Raw genomic sequence first — 23,837 nt, 5'->3', positions numbered from 1 at the left:
TTTGGCTAAAACAATATAACTGCAGGGCCGGCCTGGTGGCGCAGCGGTTAAGTGTGCACGTTCTGCTTCCGCAGCCCGGAGTTCGCCAGTTCAGATCCTGGGTGTAGACGTGGCACCCCGTGGCAGGCGTCCCACATAGAAAGCAGAGGAAGATGGGCATGGATGTTAGCTCAGGGCCAGTCTCCCTCAGCAAAAAGAGGAGGACTGACAGCAGTTAGCTCAGGGCTAATCTTCCTCAAAACAAACCAAAAAACAAAAACCAAAAAACAATATAACTGCATATGGAAACAGTCTACCCCCCAAAATAAAAATTGTCACTTCTTCAAAATTTGACTGTTTAGTCAGGGGGAAAAAGCCACCTTACTATAAAAGCTCATAGAGTTATTTAAGAAAATGATTTTCAATAAAATACTCTGTTAGAGAATACTCTTCTTGTATCTTTAGTTCATTTAAATCCTATCAAGAACTGTCAAATCCCAGAAATTGGAGTGACAGTAACTATTATCACTTCCTGTACAAAGCAAAACATTTCTTTCTTCTTCTGCTGTTCATTCTCTTTTTCCTTTTTAACACAAATATTTTCTTTCTTAAATTTAAGGTGTCGTTTTTTGCATCACAGAAGTAATACAGAGATGCCGTAAAATATAGAAAAGTATAAAGAAAAGAGATAACCTATACTTTCAGTATATTCATTATTAACAGTTTATTTCCTTTTCATCTATAGTTTCGTTTTTTACAGCTGTGATTTTATAGCGTATAAAATTTTGTATTCTGCTCTTTTCACTTTTGTAACATAGCATTTTCCCATGTTCTTAAAAACTGTAACAATCATAAGAGTGTTAATGACTATATCACAACCCTCCAAGAAGACATTATATTGTTCACTTAGTCCATTCCTTTATTCCTGGACATTTAAAGATTATTTTTAATTTTCCCTCACTATTACCTGTTCTATTATGAAAAATCTGTAAATAAGGCAAAAAAATTTTCAGAAGTGGAATTGCTGGGTCAAAGGGCTTTCATATTTTAAGATTCATGAATACAACTGTCATACTATTTTCCAAAATGATGCACAAAATTTACATTTTCACTAAAGATTAAGTTAATTAGCTGTTTTAAATTAGACTTACTTGTTTCTAAAAAGCAAATAAGAAACATTTCCCACAATCACTCAGTTGCTATTAACTGATAAAAAGTACTTTACTGTTTTATAAACACCACCTGGACCGAGAATTCACATTTATGATAAACAGGTAACTTGGAATCTATGAGCATTGTAATTTTGTTCTGACTATTTAATTGTAACTAACAACTCATACTTTAACTTCTCTACCATCTTTAGCATTTTGGGCAGTAAATAATATATCTCAAGATAATAAGAAATAAATTTTCACTTACCACAAAATTGGATCATTAGCAAGCTCACTGAAGCGTTTACACACACAAGCTGCTCTACAAAGATCCTGTTCCAGCAAGTAAGAGAAGATTTTTAGAACCACTTCATCTGGCAGTTTCTCCTGAAGATACTGTTCAGCAGGTGCTGCTATAAAGAGAAAAACAAACAGAATATAAACAATGTATTGTGCAGGCAACAACTTTCTCATTATTTAAAGAGTGTAATTTTCATTTTATCTAATGAATAATTTTTTTTAATGACAATCATTTTATAAGCAATTTGCTTTCATAGATGACAAACATTTGTCTTCTTTTATATTGACCTAACAGGTATTCTTTCTTTTAGCCATTATGTACCATTTCAGAAAATGGTTAAAATAAATATATAAAAAGTATTTTTATACAAGAATTAAAGTCAAAGAGGGAGAGATCAGGGTTTTCATGTTTATTCTATCATAATCATTTTCTCAGTCCCAAATGTAACACTAAACTACATTTAATTTATTTTAATTTTTTGGTATCAAAGAAAATTATCTGATCCTATTCTTTAGTTTTCCCATAGGAAACACCTGATAGATCTTGTGATTTTCCAGACACTCTTGCACGTTTTGCACGATGACCAAAGTTCTCCGTATTTGAAGTTGAGGCACCCTTCAAAAACAAAATGAAACTTAATTAAGCAAATATTTTACCATACATAATCATTACTTGCAAAAAACGATGACATTCCCTTTTTTGTTTGTTTCCTAACAATTCTCTCACTATAAAAAGAAAAGCAGTTACTTTTAACTTACCTCCATACTGCTCTTTGTAGGACACGCTGTTCTTTTCGGCAAAAGAGTTTTTCTACGAAGTTGGTATGGACTATTTTGTGCACCAGGACCTGATTCTTCTGCAACCATATCTGCAGGTACATCATCATCTGTTATAAACAAAAGCAATAAGAAAAATGACACCTATTTTGAAAAAAAAGCTATATGATGCAGTAAACTTTTTAAAAACTTCATAAATTTTGGGGGGGATGGGGAGAGATACAACTTTTATATAAAATTCCAGCCAATTGGATAACCATCTGAAAGAAATGTTGGATTTCTACTTCATTTCTTACTTGAAAATAAATTCCAAAACAGACCATATATTTAAATACAAAAAAATTAAAATAAAATCATTAGAAGAAAATAAAGAAAATTATTTTTTTATAAAGTGGAGAAGCTTCTTTAAGGTATAACAAAACTTGGAAGGCTTGGTGAAGAAGATTTTCACCTTTTAGGGTGAGAAGGGCAGCCTGGCAAGAGGTGTCAGGGTTAAAGCGGGGTAAGGAGGGTGTCCACGGAGAGGGACAGCTCAGTATAGGGATACCAGGTAGAATGAAAAGAGGATCCGCACAGATGGTGGCCTGGCATAGGGTCTTGGCGCTCAAGAAGGGTAAGAACGAAGTCCATGTTGGGGGAGGGTGGCCTGGAATAGAGAGTAAGAGCCAGAGCAGGGAGAGAAGGACATGGCACAGGAGAGGGTATGGTGGAACTGGAAGACTGGTTACATACAAGAGAGGGATTGATCAAATAATTAAATAGGAGAATGGAAGCCAGGTTTCTGTCAGAGAAGAGAAAGGTAGAATACTTTTGGTATTTTGGTATAGGTAGAATACTCTATGGTGTTAGACTGGAATTGGAGGTATCAACGTGAACTCATGGTTTTTAGTAGATAGATATAGAAATAAATATAAACGTAAATGTTTGAATGCATGTGGATATATGTGCATACATTGCCTAGTTCTGTCCACTGACAGAGACTGGAAGCAGTGACACTCCAACAGTAATGAGCATGAATAGCATTTGGATCTTAGCTTCTGAATAACATTTTCTATAAAAGGAATAAGGGCTCCTTGGAAAAACAGCCGATTCCAGGTAGGGGGAAATATAAGATGAGCCTAGAATATTTTGCAGCAGAAACAAGAAGGTGCCCAGAGAATGACGAGGACATGTCAAAAGGACACAGAAGTCAGCCTGAACGATAACGTACTAGCAAAATTACGTTGGCGCATGAAAATTCATGATGATAGAAAAGGGATTATAACCCACTGAATGGAGAGCAACCCATAAAATAAATAAATGAATAAAGTGAAAGTTTGATAAGGCATGAGATGAGGAAAGTGTCTCCCCCATAAGATACTTATTAAGTAGAAAGGGAAAAAGAGTAACTATAGTAGAGATGCCAATCAGACACTGCCTTAATCAAGTGATCAAAGTGAACATCATCTTTAATACAACAAATTGAAACTGTGCTGCCTGACAGCATACAAGATCACAACATCACATTTATGATACAACTGACAAAGATGCATAACCTAAATCTATTATGAGGAAACATCAGCTACACCTGAATTTGTTCTAATTTGTTTTGAATCATCTTCAAAACTGTCAAAGTCATGAAAGTCAAGGAAAGTTTGAGGAACTGTTCCAGATTGAAGGACAGTGGGATTGAAACAGATTGAAGAGATATGGCAACTAAATGCAACATGTGATTCTGAACTGGATCCTTTTGGTAAAAAGTTGCTATTGGGGGGGGCTGGAACTGTGGTGTAGTGGTTAAGTTCATGCACTTGGCTTTGGTGGTCCAGGGTTTGCGGGTTCAGATTCTGGGCACAGACCTACACACCCCTCATCAAGCCATGTTGTGGTGGCATCCCACTTCCAAAAAAACAGAGGAAGACTGGCATAGGTGTTAGCTCCCAGCAAATCTTCCTCAAGCAAAAAGAGGAAGATTGGCAACAGATGTTAGCTCAGGGCCACTCTTCTTCACATCCCCCCCCCCCCAAAAAAGGGTTGCTATTAGGACAATTAGTGAAACTTGAATGGGGGGGGGGGTCCTGAAGATTAGAAGATAGTAATGTGTCAATGTTAGCTTTCTGATTTTAATAGCTGTAGGATAGTCATTTAGGAGAATATCCTTGTTTGTAGGAAATACACACTAAAGTATCAGGAGATAATACGACAACAGGTTGGCAACTTAGTCTTGAAGCTTCAAGGAAAAAAATACTTCTTTGTACTGTACTTCTAATTCTTTTATAAATTTGGATTGTTTAAAAAAGAACTAATAAATTTGAGTAATACATACAAATTTAAAAATTCTGCTTGGAAAATGAACACCATCAACATAGTCAAAAGAAACAACACAATTAGGAAAAAATATTTGCAATACATGTCACAAAGGGTAATTTCCTTATTATATCTGACTGTCTACAAAGCAATATGGAAAAGATCAACAATTCAATAGAAAATTGGGTGAAGGACATGAACAGACAATTTAGAATTAAAGGAAAACAAATGAAATGCTAATAAAAACTACAATAAGGTATTTTTCATGTGACAAATTACCAAAAATCAAAAAGTAAGATCACATACTAGTATCATCAAAGGATAATGAGAGGAAAAAAAAAAGTTCTCAATTGCTCTAAGGAAAGCGATTTGGCAATAGCTATTATTACTTAGTGATTCCATATCTGGGAATTGATTCTGCAGCTGTATTCACACATATGTGCAAAGTAGTATGTACCAAGATATTCACTGCAGTGCTGTTTATAATACTGCAGGGTAATAATCAAAATGTTCATCAATAAGGATTTAAATAAACTATGGTATAGTTACACAACACCAATTATGCGGTCATTACAAAATATAAAGCAGTTCTATATAGACTGGTAAGGAACTAACTCCAATACATAGTAAGTATTAAAAACCAAAATATACAGAACAATGTGTTTAGTATATGCATGTGTTTTAAGATTACACATACATATGCTTATGTACAGATTTACTAAAATATAAACTCCATGATGGCAGGGAGCCAACTTGCAGAGGATCCCACTGGCCAGAGATAATCTGATAATCAGTAAGAATAAGTGAAGCGAACTGAAACATATTTAAACCTGAGTTTATAATGATACTTTAAAAAAAAAGGTTATTTTGAAAGATGCTAGTGAAAACCAACTCATTGTTTTGAAAATTGGTGAATAATGGGAAATAATTAAGCATTTATTCTTCCTCTCTTATATAAACAGAACCACCAGGTAACCAAGTATTAGACTGAGGGGACGCTTCCCTATAGACACATTCTAGCAATAAATGAAAAAGAAATAATAATTAGAAATAATAAAAATTTGCAATCTCTTAAGAGTTAATGGCTTTAACCATTGAGTATCAATAGTTCCTAATATCACAAAAAGAAAAACAATCAGACATTATATATCTCCTGAAGAAAGAACACACCACCATCAACGAGGTTTTGCCAAAAACATCAAATCTGAATGTGATCAAACCTGTAAACAGACTCTTCAAGGTCGAACCATACCAATTTCTTTAACAAATAAATTGCATGGAAAAAACAGTGGGGAAAAAATAACCAAACTAAAGCATACTGTTTAAGAACGTACACTTTGGTATTAAAATTATAAAGAAAAAAGCCTTATCATGAAAATGCTTTTTGTGGGGAAGAAAAGGGGTTATGATTGGAATGAGGCACACAGAAGGGTTCTGCAGTGGCTGGCAAAGTTCTACTTCTTGACCTGTTGGTATTATAATACCAATCTTAATAATTCAATGGCTTAATAATTCAATAAGCTATGTATTTGTTTTATATGAGTTTCTCTACCTTTATATTTTATAATAGTAAAAGTGTTTTAAAAAGGTGGAGGGTTGTAACAGTGTAGTATTAAAAAACAGATTTTTCCAACAGCAGACTTTGGGCAAATGAACATTTCTAAGCCTAAATTTTACCATCTATTAAAGATGATAAGAGGATCTTAAAATTTACAGGCTGTTGAAAGGATTTAAATAAAATTACATATTCAGGACACTTAGTAGTAAGCCTGGCTCACATTAAGTGCTCAATAAATGTTTTAGCTCTTATTATTTAAATAATATTCTATTAACATGACTTTCAAATGAACTTGGAAAACCAAGTAAGTTTTCTATGTACTGCACTATTAGTCAGAAAATATAGCCAGTGTGATATGCCTAAGTATTTGTGGAGTCATCCGTCTATAGTTTAAGATGTGGTTAGTTTCTGTAAATGTTTCATGTGTGCTTGAAAGGAATATCTACATTCTACCTTTAGAGTAAATACACCTAAACACACCTAAAAGATCAAATTTGTTAACTGTGTTGTTCAATTTTTGCTGAGGTAGTGGTAATGGTGGTCTGATTATCTACTGGCTTCTGAAGTAAATGTGCTAAAATCTCCCACCATATCTGTCGGTAGTCCATTTATTTTTAGTATGTACATCCTTGCTTTATGTACTTAAGAGAAAATGTTATTTGGACATACAGATTCAAGATTATAATTTCTTCCTAGTGAATTATTTCTTTCATCATTATGCAATGGCTCTCTTTATCCTTAATAATGCTTTTTGCCTTAAAAAACCTACTTTTACCTGATAATATTTTCCAAACAGATTTCTTTAAATTTATTTTTTATTTTGGTGAGGAAGTTTGGCCCTGAGCTAACATCTGTTGTCAATCTTTCTCTCTCTCTTTTTTTTCCACCTCCCAAAGCCCCAGTACATAGTTGTATATCCTAGTTGTAAGTCCTTCTAGTTCTTTTAAGTGGGATGCTGCCACAGCACAGCTTGATGAGTGGTGTGTAGGTCCGCACCCAGGATCCAAACTGGCAAACCCTGGGCTGCTGAAGCAGTGTGCAAACTTAACCAATACTCCACCAGCCAGCCCCCTTAACAGATTTCTGTTTTGTTTTATATCAGCCTAGTATTTTTCCAACCCTGCATTTTCAACTTTTTACTTTTGGGTCATTACATTTTAGATTTAGATCTTTTTAACCATTTATTGTTACATTTTTCTTTCCTTTTCAGCCAAAGCAAGAGTATCTGTCTAATCTGCTACTTAACCCACCTAATGCCAACTTCTATGATTACATTTTTTTGACATTAATTAAATTTTTGGTGAGGAAGACTGTCATTGAGCTAACTTCTGTGTCAATCTTCCTCTATTTTGTATGTGGGATGCTGCCACAGCATGGCTTGATGAGCTGTGTGTAGGTCCATGCTTGGGATCCAAACCCGGGAATCCCAGGCTGTCGAAGTGGAGCACACGAACTTAACCATTATGCCACCGGGCCAGCCCCTCCATGATTACACTTTTAATTTCTGAAAGTTGATTTGGTTTTTCAAGTCTTACTGTTCCTTTTTCATACTAGCCTGTTACTTCATCAGGCTTCACTTCCTTTTTTTTTTTTTTATCTTTGTAATCATTTCACACACATATTTTATATTCTTTTAGATTGTTCTATCATTGGAACTTTTAAAAATCTATGCACAATCAGGGAAGTTGTTTCAGGTTCTAGGCCACATGCCTGGAGCTTAGCGCTAGCTCTATTTTGAAAAGGTGCAAGGCCACATCTTCTAATTCAAATTCATGCACTCAAATTCCATTCCAGATTCCTCAGGACATATATCCAGGACCAAAGTGTCCCTGTGCTGTTTTACATAGCAGCATCAGCTCCCACATACTGCTTTGATTTGATTTCTCTGATTTCTGGCACCTGGTAATTTCCTTCTCTTCTTTCCTTCCTTAGAGTTAGCTATGCATTTAGTTTTGCTCTTTTTTTGCGTTACATTTCTACATGTTTGTAGTGTATATGCATGTTTTGAGGGTGATATCTCTATCAGTTTGGCTTATCATGCAATTGATAGTTTCTACAACACTCAGAAGTACATTCTCAAACTTTTCATCCTATACAACCCTCTCTCTCACCCTACTCCCACTCCTGTTTAAAATCTATAGATCTTATTATTACAGATACACACTCAACCACCCCACTCTAGAATCCTCCTTCCCTTCTCACTATCAACACAGCAAATATTAAAGACTGAAGAGTAAGGAATTCAGAGGTAATAACAGGAAACAAAAGATGTCGGTTAATTCAGCTGCAACCTGAAGTTCACATCAAACAGATGAAGCTACATGATTTGAATCATGTAATGCCATAGGAACCTCAATTTCCCATTTGTAAACACTGTCCTGTTCTAAAGCACTCAAAGTTCAGTTCTAAAGAACTGTATTAAACTCTTATTTATGATGAGGTAAAGACTCTGTGCTAAGTTTCTATATAGTTCTCATAATTATCACTGACTGTTCTGAGAATCAGGTACAGTGCCTGAAGGTATTACAAAGGAGTCATTCTGAAAAGATCACTTGGCTACTACTGTAATAAGGAGAGAAGAAAGTTTAAAAAAAAAAAACAAAACTTCTAGGCATTAGTGTTCTGTTCATTTTCTGAACTCCTGTAGTACCGTATATGTACCATACATTCTTTACCCTATCATAGCTGCCGTATGTTGTTATTTACTTTTTTTGGTATATGCCATATTTTCCTAACAAAACTATAAACTCTGAGGGCAAGGCCCCTCTTGTATATTTTTCCTCAGCGTTTAGCTCAGTGCCCAGTAAGTACTCAATAAATGATGATTTTCATCTATGGAGAACCCTTTAATTTTACCCAATTCAAAGAGTTTTTCCCGGAAACCATCACTAGTGGTGGGCTATGATGACCTTACATACTACTTTGCAGGAAATAAAAACCCAGACAGGAACTGCTTTACTTCTTCCTACCTCCAACTCCATGAACTCATTTACACGCTTATCCATTTTTTTGGTTCCCTTCTGAAATTACGGAGAAGTATTCCCTAGGATAGATTAGGTACATATATAAGGCAAACAAAAAATCTGTTAAATAAATAAATGGAACACTAATGTGAATGATGCATTGTTGTTGCCAAACTGGCTTAGATTATAGTTTTGTTCCAAAAAAAAAGTCTAAAAACAAGACCTCAAAATTATATTTAGTTAAAAAAGTTTTAACTTTATAACTCACATTTACATCTAATATTAGAATGACAGTATCTTGATGTCAAGTTGTAATCCCAGACTAATAAAGAGTAACTCAGGGGGCTGGCCCCATGGCCGAGCGGTTAGGTTAGCACACTGTACTTGTTAGGCCACGCTGAGATAGTGTCCCACATGGTGGACCCAGAGGGACCTGCAACTAGAATATGCAACTGTGTACTGGGGGGGGGGGGGCTTTGGGGAGAAGAAGAAGAAGAAAAAAAAATAAGAAGAAAAATATTCAATTTCAACTGTAACTTATAAAAAACAGTTTTCAATTACAAGAAACGTTCTCGACCACAGATGTCCAAAAGAAATGGAAGGTGATCCATATATGTAATTTTTAATGCTCCAGTAGTTATATTTAAAAAATCAGTGAAATTAATTTTAATACAATTTTCAACCCATTATATCTATCATTTTAACACATAATCAATATAAAATTGAGATATTTTACATTCTTTTTTCATACTATATCTTTGAAACCAGTATGCATTTTTAACATGTCTCAAATTCAAACAAGCCATATTTCAAGTGCTCAATAATCACATGTGGCTGGTGGCTACCCTAACTGGACAGTACACACACACACACACCCTCTTTTTAAACTCTAATTTTCAGATAAAAAGTTAGTTTCATGAAATTTAAAGGGATGCTATACACACGATTTCAAAATTTATTTTATAATTTTTAGATTTTACTACAAATTCTATATAAATATACTAGAGTCTTCACCATTAATAGGAACTATAGGGATAAGTAAAGGCTTCTGGAAAATAAGCATGCTTCTTAAACTGAAAAATTATCTTTGAAATCTTTGGTACTAAATAGCACTGAAAACTTACACTAGAATTCATTTCAACAAAAGAAGAGACCTAAGTCTGTAGGTTCTGAGGTAGCAGAACACAATTTTTACATATCTTTATAACTGTCTTAAAGATCTACAAAAAATTATACTATTGACTGGTTGGGGTTTAAAATCTATACACTTTAGTTTACAGACTAACCAAAAGTTAGAGGGTAGTTTATGGAATCTAATTTAGAGAAGTTTTTTCCCCCCACAAATACCACACATATTCCACATTACTTACCCATAGCCACAGATCAAGCTGGAAACTTAGGCAAATCTGTGCTAGTAACTGTGTGTTTAGAAACAGCTCCCAGTCTCACCATGCAAAAGAACCACACATGACAACTGTTTCTAACACAGTTGGAAACTACCACAGCTTTTTTCCAACTACTAAAAAAATAATCCATAAATAAACTGAAATCAAGACAAAATTTATTTTAAATGCTTTTTAATTTAAATATTTTACTTAAAACTTAAATATTTTACTTCAAAAATTTACTTAAGTATTTTAAGGTAGGGAGTCCAGAAGTAAAGTCATTATAAAAAACTGGTTCTTAAAAGGCTGACTTGTTGTAATCTGATGTTTTAAATGTTATTTTATTTATAGTTACAAACTTTGAAAATTTAATTATTCAAGATACTGTTATATACTTCCATTAATGTATTCAGTTATTATTTATACACATACTCACACCAGCATACACACATATACTTCTGCTAAATTTTCACAACACAAACTAAAGGGACTATGTAAGACTGGTCAAAGAAAACATATTTACACCTTGACCACTGAATAATGATCTTCAGAAGGCACATCTTTGATATTATAAAAACTAGTGAAAACTCAAAGGAGGCTTTCATTTCAACAGAAGAAATTTAGACCAATTCATTCTAAACTGCCTGACACAAAGTGTGTTCAACAAATATTTGCTGAATGAGTGAAGAATATATATGCTATGCACTGTATGAAGTACTGGTGAAACACTGACTATTAATTCTTCTTTGAATGTTTGGTAGAGTTCACCAGTGAAGCCATCTGGTTCTGGACTTTTGTTCGTTGGGAGGTTTTTGATTACTGATTCAATCTCCTTACTAGTAATTGGTCTACCGAGATTTTTTATTTCATCATGATTCAGTCTTTGTAGGTTTTGATCCATTTCTTCTAGGTTGTCCAATTTGTTGGTGTATAATTGTTCATAGTAGTCTCTTACAATCCTTTGTATTTCTGCAGTATCAGTTGTAACATCCCTTCTTTCATTTGAGATTTTATTTGAGTCCTCTTTTATTTTTTGGGGGAGTCTAGCTAAAGGTTTGTCAATTTTGTTTATGTTTTCAGAAAACAAGGTCTTATTTTCAACGATCTTTTCTATTGTCTTTTTAGTCTCTATCCCATTTATTTCTACTCTAATCTTTGCTATTTCCTTCCATTAACTTTGGGATTCATTCATTCATTCTTTTTCCAGTTCCTTGAGGCATACAGTTAGGTTGTTCATTTGAGACTTTTCTTGTTTCTTGAGGTAGGCATTTATCGCTATGAACTTCCCACTGAGAAATGCTTTTGCTGCAGCCCATAAATTTTGGTATGTTCCATTTCCATTTTCATTTGTCTCAAGGCATTTTTTGATTTCTTATTTGATCCACTGGTTGTTCAGTAGCAATTTGTTTAATTTCCACATATTTGTGAATTCACTAGTTTTCTTCATGTAATTAACTTCTAGTTTCATACCTCTGTGGTAAAAAAAAAAAAAGATGTTTGATATAGTTTCAATCCTCTTGAATTTATTAAGATGTGTTTTGTGGCTAACATATGTCATATCTTGGAATATGAGTCTCTTGTAGGCAGCATATTGATGGGTTTTGCTTTTTTTTTTTATGATGGGTTCTTGGGTGTTTTTTTATTGATGGGTTCTTGTTTTTAGGTTCTACCAAACATTCAAAGAGGAATGAATCCTTCTCAAACTCTTCCAGAAAATATAAAAGGAGGGAACGCTTTCAAACTCATTTTATGAGGCCAGCATTATTACCCTGATACCAAAACCAGACAAGGAGGCCACAAGAAAGAAAAATTGCAGGTTAATATCCCTGATGAACATAGATGCAAAAATCCTCAACAAAACATTAGCAAACTGAATTCAACAATACATTAAAAGAATCATACACCATGATCAAGTGGTATTTATTCCAGGGATGATAGGATGGTTTGACACTTGCATATCAGTCAGTGTGATTCACAACATTAACAAATGAAGGGTAAAAATCATACAATCATCTCAATAGACGGAGAAAAGCATTTGACAAAATTAAACATCCATTTATGATAAAAATTCTCAACAAAGTGAGTATAGAGGGAATGCACCTCAATTTAATAAAGGCCACATATGACAAGTCCCCAGCTAACCTCATACTTGACACTGAAAAGCTGAAAGCTTTTCCTCTAAGATCAGGAACAAGACAAGGATGTCCACTCTTGCCCCTTTTATTCAATATAGTACTGAAGTCTTAGCTAGAGCAAGAAAAGAAATAAAAGGCATCCAAATTGGAAAGGAAGAAGTAAAACTGTCACTATTTGCAGATGACATGATACTATATATATAAAACCCTAAAGACTCCATCAAAAAACTCTTAGAACTAATAAATGAATTCAGTAGAGTTGCAGGATATGAAATCAATACACAAAAACCTGTTGTGTTTCTATACTTTAACAATAAGCTATCACAAAAGAGAAATTAAGAAAAACAATCTCATTACAACTATATCAAAAAGAATAAAATACCTAGGAATAAATTTAATCAAAGAGGTGAAAGACCTGTATATTGAAAACTACGAGACATCAATGAAAGAAACTGAAATAGAGACAAATAAATGGAAGATATTCCATGCTCACGGGTTGGAAGAATTAATATTGTTAAAATGTCCATACTACCCAAAGCAATCTACAGACTCAATGCAATCCCTATCAAAATTTCAATGGCATTTTCCACATAAATAGAACAAAAAAGAATCCTAAAATTTGTGTGGAACCATAAAAGACCCCAAATAGCCAAAGCAATCTTGAGGAAACTGGATGTCAAACTATATTACAAAGAGATAGTAATTAAAACAGTATGGTATTGTCATAAAAACACACACACAGATCAATGGAACAGAGTGCCCAGAAATAAACCCATAGGTGTATGGTCAATTGATTGACAAAAAAGGAGCCAAGAATATACAATGGTCAAAGAACAGTCTCTTTGATAAATGGTCTTAGGAAAATTGGACAACCACATGCAAAAGAATGAAACTGGACCACTATCTTACACCATACACAAAAATTAACTCAAAATGGACTAAAGACTTGAACATAAGACCTAAAATCACAAAACTCCTAGAAGGAAGCATAGGCAATGAGCTCCTTGACATAGGTCTTAGCGACGAGTTTTTGAATCTGACATCAAAAGCAACAAAAGCAAAAATAAACAGTGGGACTATGTCAAATTAAAAAACTTCTGCACAGCAAAGGAAAACCATCAACAAAATGAAAACGCAACCTATTGAATGGGAGAAAATACTTGCAAATCATATACAATATATCTTATAAGGGGCTAATGTACAAAATACATAAGAACTCGTATACAACTCAACAGCAAAAAAAATCCCCCAAACAATCCAATTAAAATATGGGCAGAAGATCTAAATAGACATTTTTCTAAAGAAGACATAAGGATGGCCAACAGGTACATGAACAGATGCTCTACATCATTAATCACCAGGGAAATGCAAATCAAAACCACAATGAGATATCACCTCACATCTCTGAGAATGGCTATTATCAAAAAGACTAGAAACAACAATTGTTGGTGAGGATGTGGAGAAAAGGGAACCCTTGTCCGCTGTTTGTGGGAATGTAAACCGGTGCAGCCACAATGGAAAAGGGTATGGAGGTTCCTCAAAAAATTAAAAATAGAACATGGTTGGACCTTGAGGGTATTATGCTAAATGAAATAAGCCAGACAAAGACAAATACTGCACGATCTCTCTTATATGTGGAATGTAAAAATGAATGAATGAATAAATAAATACTCCCAAGCTCACTGATGAAGAGAACAGACTGGTAGTTGCCAGAGGCAGGGAGAGGGGGCTGAGAGATATGAGTGAACTGCTTTTATCTTTTTTTTTTAAGTTTAAATAAATTAAAAAATAAAAGAAAATGATATTTTAATTAAAGAAAAGAAAACAGACCAAAAGAAAGTAGCTCCAAAGTTGTTGGCAACCATAAAAAAAAGAAAAGAAAAGAAAGAAACAGAGTAACCATACAGAATATTGTACTTGTCCTCCAACAGCTTAGGAGAGACCAAGACAACCAAACAGGCAATAATAATAGAGTATTCACATGCTGTAACAGGGATAAGCAGAAGGTACTATGAGAACACACAAGAACATCTAATCCAACCTTATATGATGTTGGGGTATTAAGGAAAGTTTCCTGAAGGAAGTCCAAGCTGAGATGAACAACAACTGGGAGTTAGTCAAGCAGAAGGAATAGCGTGTGTGAAGACCTCAAGGTGCTCACCTCTGGCATAGGTCTCAAGGAACTGCAAGTTGTTCCATATGGCTCTATCATGTAGCAGAGGCCAGATTATGAAAGGTGCTATAAACACTTTAAAGAAAGTAGATTTTATCTAGAAGGTCAAGGATAGCTACTAAAGGGTTTACACAGAACATCTGACATGTTTTGATTTGTGTTTTAGGAAGATTACCTGAACAATGTAAAAACAATTGGAAACGGATGGCACTGGTGGTGGAAGACAAGTTAGGAGGCTATGGCAGTAATACAACTGAGAAGTGAACGTGGTTTGAACTATGGTAATAAAAATGGAAGAACTCCATAGATCTGAGATATATTCATAAGGTAAATTAATAAAACGTGGTGACTGAATGAATATGGATGGGGTGGAGAAGAGGATGGAGCTAGGAATAACATTAATTTGGACAATCCAATGGATGGTGGTGCCATGTACCAAGGGAGGGACCTTTGTAGGTAAGACAGGGATGGGGAGAAGGAAAAAAAGATGAACTCAGGTTTGGATTTTGAGTTCTGAGGTATCTGTGGGACACTCAAGTGGAGATTCTCAACAAAACTAAATATATGAACTCAAGCTCTAGTGAGTGATTTGAGTTGGAAATAAAGAATTAGAGAATTCTGTCACTCTGAAAATACACTACAGTAGGAGTGGAGAGTCAGAAAGAATAGATTAGCTATCATTATTTACATATGGCATACTATTGATGTTCCATGGTAGATGTGCCATCCAACTCTTGAGAAATAGCCATGTAATGTAAAGTGGACTGTTACCTACTGATGCCAAAATTACCAATACTATATATAAAAAAGTCTGTGGGTCCCAGAATTGACAAGAATTCATAACTCTAGCTTGATGAAAAATTTTTAAAAATCTCCAACTGACAACTACTAATTCAAGGATTAATATTCTTTCGGAATAGTTTAGCTTTATTTTCATTCTTTCCTATTACATATCACATTCTTTTCTCCTAAGACATTTTCTCCCATTGCTTTCAGGGAAAAGAGAAGTGTATAATAGCCTCACTCCAAAATGGAACATTTTAGAATTCTTCTATTCTCCTATTTTTACCTCCAGTTTTGCATTTTCAGTATTTCCTAAAATGACAAAATTCACAAAATATAATCATTCTTTTCTATTTTACCAAACAAGAAAAATTGTTTTTTTTTTTAAAAAAAAAGTTGGCACCTGAACTAACAACTGTTGCCAATCTTTTTCTTTTTCCTTCTTCTTCTCCCCAAAGCCCCCCAGTTCATAGTTGTATATTCTAACTGAACATCCCTCTGGTTGTGCCAATTGGGATGCAGCCTCAGCATGGCCTGATGAGTGGTGCCATGTCTGCGCCCAGGATCCGAACCAGGGAAACCCTGGGCCACCGAAGCGGAGTACTCGAACTTAACCCCTCGGCCACGGGGCAGGCCCCTAGAAAAATTATTTTTAAAGCTAGTAACTTTCATAAATTTTAAGTATTTTTAAGTTCATTTGGACAACAATGTAATTCAAAAGTAGCGTTACATTCAGAGTAGAAGCTAATACATCAGAGTATCAAGTGTATCAATTCAAGATCAGATTGACCACGGCCCCAAATCAACAATTAAGACAAACCAAATTCTAGGGTAACCTAAGATTCACATAAGGTAGCAATTAAAAGCTGTTCATTTTCAGCTAGTATTTGGTAGTCACTATGACTATAAAGATCTGTCACAGAGGGACTTGATCTAGTAGGGAAGCTAGACATGTAAATAATTGAAGCAATATAATAAGTGCCATACTAAAGGCACAAACAAGGTGTTAGAAAAGTATAAAATAGGACACATAAATCATAATATGCACTCAGCTTAAAAGAAAACAATTTAGCCCGTCCCTAATTTTATATTCACATTAAATTTAGAAATTTTTAAAAATGCCTTGTATTAATTTAGTTTTACGGGGAAGGAAGAGCCAAGACCAAGAGAGTAAAGTATGACGATCAAAATGAGACTAAGGCTATTGTATTCTTACAAGCATTAAATGTTTAACCTTTGTTGTGAATTCACCCAAGAAACTACTTTATTGAAAGAAGGAAAATAGACCTCACAAGAAAGAAAGGTGGTGCTGAGCATCGTCAGTTCCCTTTCTTTCACAGTTCCATACTTAGACCATAATTTCTGGGACTGTATGATTTCTAGTAATGTTTTACAGATCAAAAGATCACCTGAGAGGAAAGCTACTATTAGCCCATTCTACTGATGGGGCACCTGAGGCCCATTAAAGTTCAGTGAAACGTTGAAACTTAGAAAATACTAAGTGGTGGCAAAATACTTTTTCAGTCAATGAACTTCAAGTACCATGTTTTTACTTATTTTCACTAGAAATAATGTGAATGTCTCAAAAAAGTTTATCATATAATCAATAAGAATGACGATGATGATAATAATGATAGTAACTGGATATACTACTAGCATATCTAACACTGAAAACTTACATGTGCAGGCACTACTGTTTAAAGTGTTTTATATATGTATTACTTCATTGAATCCTTGTGTCAACTCTATGAGGAACATATTATTCTTATTTTATAGATGAGGAAACTAGGCATAAAGGTGAAGCACCTTGCCCAAGGTCATACACTGTATGAAGGAGCTGAGGTAGAATTTGAATTCAGTGTAACACCAGAGCCCTGCACTCACAACCACTGTGCTATCTAAATACAAATTAGTCTTGCTAAATACTATTGGACACACTTATTACTAGGAGTATATTAGCATATAAAAGAATACCATGAAATGGAACATATACTTTTGGAAATTTAAAGAATTAAAAAAAAAATCAAATCATACTTTTTCATGTCTTATTTTATTCAAAGTTTTAATGAGTTAACATTTTATACAAAAACACCACAACATCTGTATCGGACCCTTTATTTTCATAATGGGTATCGCCTTAGATGTTTTTGTATTTGTGAATATTAATATTTGGAGATGGTATAGCACAAGAACTCTGGAAAGACTGTTCAGATCTTGGTTAGAATCTTGGCTTAGTTGCTGTGCAATCTTGGACAAGTTCCTTAACCTGTCTGATTTTCAGTACATCTATAAAATGGGGATAATAATGGTGCCTACCCATGTCTGTGGTGATGGATTGTAATTAGTCTTTGGGGAGCGAACATGATGTAACCTACAAAGAAACCGAAATATATAATGATGTACACCTGGAATAAAAACATCACACATTCCCAACTAAAGAGGGGGCCATCACATTTCACATAAGAAACATATTTCAATACTTTCTGCATCTTTGAGGTAATCCATGTATAGAATACTGTTTTCCACTTGTATCTACCTTCTGTGTCATTATTATCTTAGCCTATTGCTGGTTACTTCTGGGCTTTAGAAGGAACACTTTCTTTGGAATCTAAGTTGATTGAAAAAGGAAATTGTGCCAGTCTTCTCTAATTTCATGACTTTTCTTCTCCCCAAGAATAAAAGCAGGATTATGCACAGGAAAAAAATAATGGTGCCTACCTCATAAAATTGTTGTGAAAATTAATACTTAACACAGCACCTGGCAGAGACAACATTCCAATGTTAGCTATTATCATAACTGAGATGGGATGCTGAAAGTTAGGCAAGGTGCACCCAAAATATATTTCAAATTTCAGCTAGAGGTCTTTTTTTATATTACCCAACTCAATCGTCAAAAAAAAATACTCAATGCAATAGAAATAATGATCCCTATCACAAAATACTACTCATGATGAGTGTTTAGAATACTTCTTGAATAGCAAAAAATGAAGTGTGAAATTCACAAATGCCAAGGACTGACCACAAATAAAAATGAATACTGTCCTCTTTAACATATCAGTAGTCATTTTAGGAGGTTATAAAATTATTCCAACTATCCTGCCACAATTCAAAGTATGTCACATTAATTTTTTTCTAATTACAAAAATATGCTCACTTAGAAAATTTGAATAAAGAAAAACACTAGAGGAAAAAAAGCCACTCAAAATCCTGTCACTCTGAGTTTATTACCATCAATCTTTTAGAATATTCTTCATTTTTTTCTACACAAATTATATAATTTAATCGAAACACTGTATGCACTGCTCTGTACCTTGCTTTATCATTTTCACTATATCATGAATATGAAATATGTTCATGATACAGGTCATGAATTTTTTCCTGAAATATGATTTTCAATGGCTACAGAATATAAATGTTTCATGATTTATTTAATCAGTATCTTGTTGTTAAATTTATTTAACCAGTTCCTTCCTATTAAAGTTTCCATTTTTCTTCTTAGCCATATTTGTGAACTCTTTCAATCATGACAAAAATTTACTCTTTCAGGACAGAGAGATTTTTGACATTAGCTTTACGTCATTCAAATAAAATGACTTATCAAGCTAGGAAGCAATGATAGTTACCAAATAATAGTTAGACATTTATTAAAGCACCTATTATGAAGCAGGCACAGAATCAACAAATATTACCTCATTTAATCATTACTACCACCCTATAAGGTTGACACTATTAATCCCATTTTACAAATGAGTAAACTGATGTTTAGAGAGATTAACTTTCTAGAAGTCAAACAGCTAGTAAGTGGCAGGGCTGGGATTTGATTTAGGAGCCCAGTCTTAACTTCTATTCCACACTGCTTCCCCAATAAAATCAACAACACAACCAACAACAACAACAACAACATGCAGCTAACATTTTATCAATGTGCCAGGCACTGTCATCATTATTTTACATATATTATCTCTACACTCCTATAAAGAAGACTTACTGACCATTCGTCCAACTTGTCTATCCTGTTCCCAGGATATATCTATATCTCCATGCCTTTATTAACTGTGTTCTTCATGCTTACAATAGCCATCTCTTTTCTCTCTACTTACATAAGGTTTATTAACTCAGTGTTCTGTCAAGTCCCACATTCTTTATATTCCCAACTTTCCCATCTCAGATTGCTTTCTAACTGCAAGTTGTAAAAAGTCAAATCAAGTGTATAGTATTAGAAAGAAAATCCTACCTAGTTGTATGACTTTGTACAAGCCAATTAACCTCTCCATACCTCAATTCTGTGCCTACAAAATGAGAGGGATGGACCAGATCAGCAGTCCTCAAACTTCCGCACGCACCAGAATCATGTGGAGATTTTGTTAAAACACACTGTGGAGCTACACCCCCAGTGTTTCTGAGTCAGAAAGGGGGAGGGGGAGTGATAATTTACATTGCTAACAAGTTTCCAGAGATGCTGCTGCTGCTGGGCCAGGTATCACACTTAGAGAACCACTGGGGCCAAACAAAGAAAAGTCCTTAAATACCAAGGTAAAGGGTTTGGTCTTTATTCTGTAAAAAAATCATATAAAATTTTCAATTAGTGCCATAGCATTTATTAAACCTTTTGTTAAAGGTGGCTTAGGCAGCAATGTTATAAAGAAACTAGGGCACAATAAAAAGACTCCTTCAATAACAGCAACAAACCAGAAAGCCCAGGATTAGGGTGGTAGCAGTAACAACAGGGGGGGAAAAAGGCCCCCAAACATTATGGCTCAGTCACTCTTTCCTGTTAATGTTTTTGCCATTATCCACTGGAAAGCTACATGTATACAAAATATCATCTATAAAAAACGTGAAATCAGGAAGCACTTTCTGGTATAGTGAAATCACTATAATATCATTCTTAGGGATTTAATGTTCAAGTTACTTTCTTAATATATTTCAACTTCAAACTTAAAAAAAATAAAAACCTTGAGGAAAACGGCAGGGTAGGTAGGCTCATTTTATGCCCAAGACTCCTTTACATTATTAGTAAGGAAATAAAAAGATATAAACCCCTACAACAAAGACAACAGGATAAAGCCATCCGTACATGAGATTTCAATAAATTTCTGGACGACACAAAAATAAGAGTGTTGACTGGCGAAGCAAAGTAGAGGAAGTGATGGTCCTCTAAGATTAGCACCACAGAGCTTAGATGTGTAGAAGGCTATACCAGTTCGGTTTGTGTAAGTATACTCTATGATGTTCACACAACGATGAAGTCACCAAATGATGCATTTCTCAGAATGTATCCCTATTGTTAAGCGACATGACTACATAAAATAAAATGCTATCTCTGTAGTACAAATGACTTATATAAAAGAAGCTATAGAAAAACAATAAAAATAAATGTTCAAAATCACAGGGGAATATTTCACAGAACGGACAGAGGTAGAGCTTGACAATAAGATATGAAATATAAGACTATGAAAGATGAAAAACCAGGTGTTCAGAAAGCAGAAAGGACATAGAAAACACGAGCAAAGGTAAGTGAGCAGTCCAATGAACCTGTCTTACTCAGGAGCTTTCATGGGAACACAGAGGAATCTAGAGAAGGAAGTCTTCAGGAACTCGGAGAGACTGAATGAATATGCAAAAGTGGCAGAGGTAAGAGTACAGAAATATTTTCTAGACAAGCCTATTTCTGACCACCAAAATTATAAGGAGATGGCCTTAGTAGTTGGAAATAAAGAATTATAAAGGCAGCTCTGGGAGATTAAAAAAACCACTCCATTATTTTTGTGTTTTATATGGGTAAATAGAAAATATACATATATTCGAATCTACCTATAAGTTTTACCAAAGTAGATGAAATATCACATTAAAGAACAGCAGATGGCGCCAAAATATTATTTTTTTCTATTATTGCCTTGGGTCACATAAATGATTAACTGAAACCAAAGGAAAAAACTCTTCATATTAGAGCTGAAGAGGATAAAAAAAAATTACGAACTATCCAGGTTTTCATGTGATATACCCACAGACTGATGTCAATAACAATGTTCTAGAGCATGAGTATTTGCTGAAAAATACAGGTTACATGAAATGCAAAAGCCTGAACTAACCGGAAGTACTTTTGGGTTTTACTAAAAATTTAACTATACTCCTTACAAAAGAGTTCCTAGTCTAGAAAAAGTACTAACACCTACAAAATTAAAGGGATTCATTCAATATTCACATAAGAAACTCTTAATAAACTTAAATTTAAGGCATTAACAGAACTGACCAACAATATGGGTAATGTCAAGCAATTCTTCACAGAATGTATTTCCCTTCTTGATTCTTAGATGTGTAAGGGAAAACCCTACCATAATAAAATATACCCAGTGATGTCAAGATCATCCAGAGTTCAAAATATTAAAATGTAAAAATTAAAAATTAACTGGAGATTTGGGAAATAACTTCTATCAACATCACTGGTTGACTTTTACGATGTCTGTGTTGGGTTAAGATTAAATCAGTTTTCACGGATTGAGGCAGGGGGAGAGGGAGGAAAACTTGGCAAGATTTAAAATAGGTACTGGGGGCCAGCTCCGTGGCCGAGTGGTTAAGTTCACCTGCTCTGCTTCGGCAGCCCAGGGTTTTGCCGGTTCGGATTTCGGGCTCGGACGTGGCACCGCTCATCAGGCCATGCTGAGGCGGCATCCCACATGCCACAACTAGAAGGGCCCACAACTACAGTATACAACCATGTACTGGGGGGCTTTGGGGATAAGAAGGAGGAACAAAAAGAAGATTGGCAACAGATGTTAGCTCAGGTGCAAATCTTAATAAAAAGAAAAGAAAAACAAAATAGGTACTGGATGATTTACACAGAGAAAAATAGTACATTTTTATAAATTCATAAATAGATGAGACCTCAAGAAAGATTCTGGTCCAATCCCTATGTACAAATAGCTAAAGCTTTACTGTGTCATTCTTATCTGTGGCTCTCAAAGAAAGTGTTTTCATAGCTACTTTTTCAAGATAGCGGAGGGTTTTATACCCTTCAAGCATCAAACTATTTTCTAGAATAACAAAGCTATTTTCTAGAATAAGTTGTCCTAAACTGCTGGGTTTCTTGTATTACTCCTGCAGTTTATACACTTTTTCCTTTTTTTTTTTCTTTTTTTGCCTGTCACCATATATACGTGCCCCTTTATCCCTTTTGCCCACTCCCCAACCCCCTTCCTCTCTGGTAACCACTAATCTGTTCTCTTTGTCCATAGACATATCTGTTTTTAAAGTAAGGGTAAACAGGCACTAAATAGGAGCTTAACAGACTTTTCTGAGTACATGAGTTTCAGGACTATGTCATGCTGCTTAGAAGTCTTGTTTTTTAAGTAGTAATTTTTTTTTTTAAAGATTGGCACCTGAGCTAACATCTGTTGCCAATCTTTTTTGTTCTTCTTTCCCACAAAGCCCCGCCAGTACATAGATGTATATTTTAGCTGTAGGTCCTTCTGGCTGTGCTATGTGGCGCACCACCTCAGCATGGCCTGATGAGTGGTGCCATGTCCGTGCCCAGGATCCGAACTGGCAAAAAACCCTGGGCCACCGAAGCAGAGCAGGTGAACTTAACCACTCAGCCATGGGGCTGACCCCTGCTTAGAAGTCTTTATTGCTTCTGTTTCTTAGCTTTAACATAAATGAGATTGCTGGGGCAGCTTTATTCCAAATAGTTAAAATACTTCTTTTTATCATCGTGCTCTGAGTGGTTTACTCATTTGCCAAAAGATCTCTAACAATAGCCACATTAGAAACCAGCTATATTTCACATGATTGGTTAATAAATTTAAATGACAATTATGAATATAAGTTTTCAACTCTTATCCTTAATTAATAGTTATTTTACCCTGGAGCCTTAACTATGGCTAATCAAAATTTTAGCCTCTTAAGTCCGAATCAAGAAGATAAGCTGGGGCCGGCCCCGGGCCAAATGGTTAAGTTCCCGCGCTGTGCTGCGGTGGCCCAGGGTTTCGCGGGTTCGGATCCTGAGCATGGACGTGGCAGGCCAGGCTGAGATTACGTCCCACATACCACAACTAGAAGGACCCACAACTAAGCATATACAACTATGTTTGAGGAGAAAAAGGAAATAAAATCTTAAAAAAAAATTTTCTGTAAAAAAAGTTTACCTCATCGATTAAGTTTTGATTCTTATTTTTCCCAATTCTTCACATCACTCTGCTTTGTTTAATTCCTTTTGAATTTCAGATTATTACTTCTCTAGTCTCATGGCTTTTACTCCTGGTTGTGTGTCATGAACTGTGGAGCTTTTTCAGAATTGAACATGCTTTTGGATGTGAGTAACTTAAATCTGACTCAAACTGGCTTAAAC

At 34.8% G+C, this 23,837-nt stretch overlaps 1 protein-coding gene across 2 annotated transcripts in view; it reads right to left on the bottom strand.

Moving 5' to 3' along the window:
- The window catches only part of FBXO11 (F-box protein 11), an 88,716-nt gene that overhangs the window by 21,802 nt on the left and 43,077 nt on the right, over window positions 1–23,837 (bottom strand). Inside the window, exons 2-4 of one of the 2 annotated variants that reach the window (XM_044772380.2) lie at window positions 2,190–2,317; window positions 1,965–2,046; window positions 1,399–1,543 (exon numbers count right to left, since the gene is read on the bottom strand). In XM_044772380.2, coding sequence (XP_044628315.1) covers window positions 1,399–1,543; window positions 1,965–2,046; window positions 2,190–2,317 — 355 coding nt within the window. The remainder of the gene's footprint in view (window positions 1–1,398; window positions 1,544–1,964; window positions 2,047–2,189; window positions 2,318–23,837) is intronic. The other variant, XM_044772381.2, reaches the window with a different exon arrangement.

Source organism: Equus asinus, chromosome 6 (assembly GCF_041296235.1).
Source record: "Equus asinus isolate D_3611 breed Donkey chromosome 6, EquAss-T2T_v2, whole genome shotgun sequence".
NCBI lineage: Eukaryota > Metazoa > Chordata > Mammalia > Perissodactyla > Equidae > Equus > Equus asinus.
The sequence above is the reverse complement of the archived record's forward strand: the minus strand, read 5'-3'. Positions and strand labels throughout refer to the sequence as shown.